The sequence below is a fragment of the Tupaia chinensis genome, unplaced genomic scaffold, assembly GCF_000334495.1.
Source record: "Tupaia chinensis unplaced genomic scaffold, TupChi_1.0 Scaffold000258_1, whole genome shotgun sequence".
Taxonomy (NCBI): Eukaryota; Metazoa; Chordata; class Mammalia; order Scandentia; family Tupaiidae; genus Tupaia; species Tupaia belangeri.
The window spans coordinates 54,209-60,495 of record NW_006159738.1 but is presented as its reverse complement, the minus strand read 5'-3'; the positions used below and the strand labels follow the sequence as shown (position 1 = coordinate 60,495).

The following is a 6,287-nucleotide window of genomic DNA, read 5'->3' as shown; positions in this document are numbered from 1 at the left end:
GCGCTGGCCCGCAGAGCAAGGACAGTACGTGGTAGACACGGCGGGAGAAGGGCGCCGAGGCCGGGCCGCACACGGCTGCTCACAGGCCTGCTTCCGGAAGCAGAGCCCTCTGCCGAGGACAGGCGCCCTCCCTCAGGGCCCAGCCCTAGCCCACTCCCAGGCCAGCTGGTCGCATCCCTACCTGGGCCACTGCACTCCCCTCTGGGGACCTCGCTCCCAGGGGCATGTAAGGCTGGAAGGAAGTGGAAGAAGAGTTAGAAGCAGGTTGGCAGTGAGCAGCAGGGAGGGAGGGAGCCGTGGGTGGGGCCTGCGGAGGCCTGGCTACAGGGAGCAGGTGGACCTGCACCAGCTCTGCAGCCACCCGCCCCTCCCTTGAGTTTGGGTCGCCGCCCCGTGCCTGTCCCGGGGAAGTCCAGGTCTGTCCGGGGCTGGCCAGTTATGAGGTCACGAGTGTCATCCCAGGGTGTTCTTGGGTGAGTCACAGCCTTCTGTGGGGCTGACCTCGGGCGGGCGAGGCTGCAGGGAAGGCCTCTGGGCTGCTGCGGCCCTGGACAAATGCCTCCTTCAGCCCTTGCTGCCCCGACCCCACCTCTCCTGCATCCGCCTCCCTTCAGGGCTGGAGCAGGGGCCACGTCTTCCAGAACAATCGCCCCAGTAAGAGCAGCAAAGCGGCTCTGTGTGCTGAGTGCCACGCCAGGCCCGTGGTACACAGGCCCCACTGACTCCTCGACGACCTCTGAGATCAGGACAGTCGTCACTCTCGTGTGCAATTGGGGAAACTGAGGCACACAGCTTAAGTGAAGCCCCTGCACGGAAGCAGAGCTCTGAGCCCAGACCTTGTGTCCCTAACCACTGGACTTCCTGCCCTGCTGTGAATTCGGCAAAACCACCCCCTCCCTTCCACGTGGCCAGACGACAGGACACAGGGCAGCCGAGGCCGAGGGGTCCCAACATGCTCCCCCGTGACGCGGGCAGCTAACACCCCACACGTTCTATGACAAAGGTGCGTCTACACCAGCGGCTCTCAGGCTGAAGCCCACGCTAGAGGCATGAGAGAGCTCACTGGAAACAGGTGGGAGGGCCCTACCTGACACGGTGCAAGACGGGCCCAGGATCAGCGTTTCTGACCAGCCCCAGGGAGTGCTGGCAGTCATGCTGTCGGGAGCCTGCACCCGCCAGCTGCTGCCCAGGACGGGGCGAATGCCCTGTGTGGTACCTGGCACGTGACAGGTGCCTTCCAAGTCACCAGACGGCCTCCCTCCTGCACAGCACACGCGGGTTTGGAGCCACTGGCCAAGCTCGACACCCAGCCCCACGTGGCCTCGGGCAGCTGGCAGCCTCTCCTCACCGTACGATGGGGGAGCCACGGCACCTACTCCTCGGGCGGCCGTGCCAACGAGAGGGCTTCCTCCAGGCCCCGTGTGACCGTCATTATTCCTGGAAACACCCGGGCCAGAGGGACTCCTCCTCCCCCAGTCTGGACACGCGGCATGTCCTGCCTTCACAGAGGTCTAGAGCTGCGGGCTTGCTGGGACTTCTGGAAGATCCTGTCAGTGTCACACAGCCCCCAACCCACCTCGCCTTCCCAATCTTGGACACGGGAGACGAGGTCGCACCGGTTCCGCTCGTGACCCCCCCTGTGAACGAGCTCCTCTCCCAGATGCAAGGTGAGCAGCACACCGTGGGCCGGGAGGCTGGGCTGGGGCCTTCCCAGCCGCTATCCCTGCTGTGCTCAGAGCCAGCTCGAGGAGCGCCCCTCCCCATCCCGAAGAGGACGTGGGAACCCACGAGCAATGGAGCACCCCGCAGCTCCTCCACCAAGCAGCGTCTGCTCCTGTCTCCTGTCTCCCTCTGCCACCTCTCCTGTCATGCAGAGCCAACACCTGGCTTCTGCTGGCTTTCCCACCACGCCTGTGCCCCGCCCGTGGGGACAGCTGGGGGATATTTAAGGACAGATCGGGTGTCTGTTCCCCAGGTCTTCTCTTTCCTGGCTGCAGACTTCGGACCCAGAGGAATGACCGGAGGGGCTCGCGGGCCTTGCTCTCAGTCGGATGACCCAGGCCAGAGAGGCGCAGAGTGGGTGAGGCCGGACTCGGAGTGGGTGAAGTCCACCTCCTGGACCTACGTGACCCGGGACACGTCACCAAGGCCGGCCCGAGACAGGGTTCGGGCTGGGAGCACCAGAGGCTGCAATGCTCTAGCTCCTGGCCCAGCCTAGGAGGTGACCACATCTCTGTCACCGCGCTGGCCGGAGCCTGGGCGTTTACACGGAGAGGAAGGTGACAGGAGAGGTGGCAGAGGAACAGGGCCCGGCTGGGGCTGCTCTGGCTGTGGGTGGAGAGGTAGCACCCAGCTCAGCAAGGTGTAGGCATCTTCTGGGATCGTGCTCAGGGGCAGCCCAGACCCAGCCCCGACGGGGACGAGGTTGGTGGGGGGCGAAGGTGGCTCATCAGTAACCAGGAGCGGGGTCTGGTGCCGGACAGCCTGGGTTTAACGCCTGGGCCCACACACAGCAGAGCTGAGCTGCCCACTAGAGGGCTGGGTGGGCGAGACCCTCCTTCTGAGGGGCAGGGAGGGCCACACACTTGCCCTTTGGCAGTGCCTCCGTGGCCAGGGGGGGAACTTCTCCGTGTGCAGACGGTTCGACTCTGACACCTCGGGCTCCCAGGCTGGGACATCTCTCTGCCCAAGCCTCACGTCCCCCACGCGGAAAGCAGGGACGATCAGTGGCGGGGCCGCGGCGTGGACCGTCTGCGTCGGGAGACGGGGAGTGAGAGGAGTCTCAAAGTCAGTCCGCGTGTACAGGGCATGCCACCTGACAGCTGTTGGCACAGGCTGACCCGTTAACAGTCTGGTCAAGGAACGACTTTCTAAAGTGGGTTTTGCTAACACATGACACCCGGAGGGGCGTCCAGAGGCCACAGTCGCCCAGGCACGGGATGGCGCCCGCAGGGGCTAGGTAGACGGAGCAAGAGCGGCAGGCTTCTCCCCTTCAAGGGAGCCCAGGCCCCTTCCAAGAACCCAGGTGCTCGGGGAGAGGGACTGCCATGACCGTGAAGCCCCGGCCCGGCCCCCGCCAAGCCGCCCTCACCTTCGGGCTCCTCGGCCATCTCCTCCTCGTTGCCGCTCACGCCCGACGCCTCCATCTCCTCGTCTTCCACCACGGGCGGGTAGGCGGCCTCCTCGCTGGCCGCGGCTGGGCCTTTCTTCTTCTTCCGCCGTGCATTCCTCTCCTTCTCCTGGGGCAGGGGGAGTGCGGTCAGGGCCCAGGCCTGGGCTGTCAGCCCGGGGACTCCCATGCTGAGACCCCGCCACAGCTGTGAGGCACGGTGATCCCAGCCACGTGGCCGTGAGGGCAACCTCCCCCCCGCGTGCCCGCACGGTAGCCAAACACAGCAGTGGTTATTTTTACCAGGGGCTTTAGTCTTCCGTTGCGTCCCAGATACAGTCTGGGTGCAGCCTGGCCGCTTGGCCCTGACATCCTTCCCGAAGAGATGAGCGCCTGCCTCTGCCTGACGGCCCCCCTGATTGCTCCAGCCCTCCAACTCTCCCAGCTAGAGCGGCGGGCACATTCCCCAGAAAGACGTGCCAGCTCCATCCGCGGGTGGAAACCACCGGGCGTGCTAACTCCTTGCTGCTCCTGCCCCCGGCCCCCAGGATCTCAGCGTTTCACCCCACCAGTGTCTACCCAGCCCGCCATGTGCCCCACTACACCGGGGCTTCCGCACAGAGGAGGGTGGCAGGCGAGGTCCCCCAAGGCCAGCTCTCGGGGGGCTGTGCAGAGCTAAGGCACAGGAAGGGGCTCAAACAAGATCGGCGTCGTGCACGGGGGTAGGGGCTCCTTGGGACAGACGACCAGGAGAGGCTTCTGCATGGAGGCGACATTTGAGCCGAGATCTGAGTGGCAAGAGGGGACCGGCCGGGCAAACTCTAGACAGTGGCCAGGTGCAGGGAAGCACACCTGCACACTCCCCACAGCGGGGACGAGCCAGGGTGTTCTAGAAACACAGACGCCAGAACCCCCCGCACCACCCCCCACCCCAGCTCCTCCCATGGGGCCAGCCCTCGCACTCCCTCTCTGGTACAGCCGAAGTGCAGTGGACTACCATCACCGCAGCTCACCAGGCACGGGTCTCCACACCCAGCTGGGCCAGGCAGGCTCAGAACATGTCTGCAGAGTGACTTGCTGGCCAACGGTGACTGGGTGCCTCGTGGGGCTTAGACAGTCCCCAGAGAGCCGGTGCGTGTGGGGGCAGTCTGCCGGGGTCTCCAGGTGACCAGGACTCCCACAGGAGGGGACTGGCCCCTGAGGGCGATAGGAGGGGTTGCCAAAAAGAAACAGGACCTACGAGACGGGAGGCGCCAACGGCTCACTGTGACGCCCCTTCAAGTCGGTGTCCGCCGGAAGCTCAGGAAGCACTTGGAAAGGGTCCTTGTAAGCAGTTAGGCTGAGGCTGTACTGAGACGGGTGGGCCCCGAATCCAACACAACCGGTGTCCCTGTAAGAGGGAACTCGGACCCAGAAGCAGATGGCCACGTGACGACAGAGGCGGAGGGGAGCAGCACGCCCCTGTGCCAAGGCAGCATGGTGCCGGCGACCACCAGGGCCGGAGGGCCCTCCCTGAGCCTTCGGAGCACGTGGGCCCTGTGACAGCTGGACCTCGGTCCCGGCCTCCAGCGCTGTCTCGGGCGACTCCTGCAGTGCCCGGATCCCAGGAAAGATGTCCCGCTCAAGCTGTGGCCCTACCCGTGCCAGGGACATAGGCCTGTCCCCACTACGGCCAGGCAGGCCCTCGTCATGACACTCGGGGGTGGAGGGTCTTAGCTGCACACGTGCCACCTGGTGAGCTCGCGTCCTCCCGAGCCTGCAGGGTCCTTTGCACAGGCTTGGGAGGGGCAGGGATACCTGCCCACTGGTCACGGTTTCCGTCACCGGCATTGGCCACGGGGCCAGCACTACCCTGCTCCCAACCTGAGTGCCTCTGGGGAGGGCCAGCTCAGACCCTCGGAGGCGCGAGAAAATTGTGGCATGTGGGTTCTGTGGTGTGGCCAGGGTTCCCCTCTTCCCCAATCTATTTTTAGCAGACAGGGACACGGGCTCAGTGCTGAGCAGGCAAGCGGGCAGGCGTGATCACCCTGGGGTGGGGACACGGGTCACTTGGTGCCTCCTTGTGGGAAACGGGGTCTCCCGGAGATAAGTGTGCTGCAGGAAACCCGCCAGGTGGAGACTGCCCAGTGCCCCAGGCCCCGCGATGCCGGCAACTAACAGAGACGCTTCCTAGACACCCCAGCCACGTGCCCAGCGTCTTCCTTCACCAGCTCTGTGTGGCACGTGCACGTCGGGGCACCTCACTCCTGCCCCAGCCCCCGAGTGAAACCCAAGCCCTCTCCTCACCCCTCAGCCCTGCTGGCTGTGCGCCCCCCCACCCCCAGCTGCTCTCCACCCCTACTGCAGTCAGTCAACTACACACCACCGCCCTCCGGCTTAACCCGCCTAGCCACAAACCTGCCCTCTACCCAGACCCTCCCGGGTGGCTGCGCCATCGCTTCCCCAGCTCCTACCTCCTCACAGGTCTTCCCCAACTGCCCCGCCAAAATGAGCTCATCCCTCCTTCCCCAGCATCCATCGCTTCCCCTCTGTGCCCCGCCCGGCCTCGTCAGACCATGAGCAGTAGCTACGCGGCCGCAAACCCGTCTCTTGCCCTCGACCCGGCTTCTCCCGGCTGGACCTGCAGCCTGTCTGTCTGGCCGTGTTCCCTCCACACCTGGAACAGAGCCTGGGGGAGACCAGGGCTCTGTAACTGCTTGGTCAGATGAATGACCCTGGCAGACAAAGACACCAGCCCAGAGAGGCCAAGACACTTGCTCAAGACCACACAGCGCATGAGTGGAGGAGCCCAGGTTCAAACGTTTCCCTGCCTGCAGCCTCAAGCAGGAGAGATGGCTGAGGCCAGGGCGGAGGCCGTGACCGGGGAGCACGGAAGCTCCCAAGGCTGGGATTCACAGACAGAGAAAGGGTAACCTTCGGCCACAGGCCGAGGAGGAAGCCTCAGAGAGGATGAGGATGCCAATCATTACCTAACCGGCCAGGCCCCGCCCACTGATCCTGCTTCCTGCTACATCGCCTGTGGCCACACTCAGGCCAGGCCTGGTGTGAGGCGGGAGGGGACACCCGCTGACCCTCGGCCTCTCCACTCCTTCCTGCACCGGCCAAGGGTGACACGCCTTCCTGTGCTCCAGACAGGGCTGGGCTGGTGGCCAGAGGGGCGGGCGCCACACCCGGGGTT

General features: G+C 65.2%; 1 protein-coding gene across 1 annotated transcript in view; it reads right to left on the bottom strand.

The window, feature by feature from the left end:
- Positions 1–6,287, bottom strand: part of NCOR2 (nuclear receptor corepressor 2) — a gene marked incomplete in the record, with an annotated part of 101,139 nt that overhangs the window by 42,149 nt on the left and 52,703 nt on the right. The window contains 2 exon segments of the mRNA XM_027772161.1: positions 182–232; positions 3,092–3,239. Of these exon segments, the coding sequence (XP_027627962.1) occupies positions 182–232; positions 3,092–3,239 (199 nt within the window).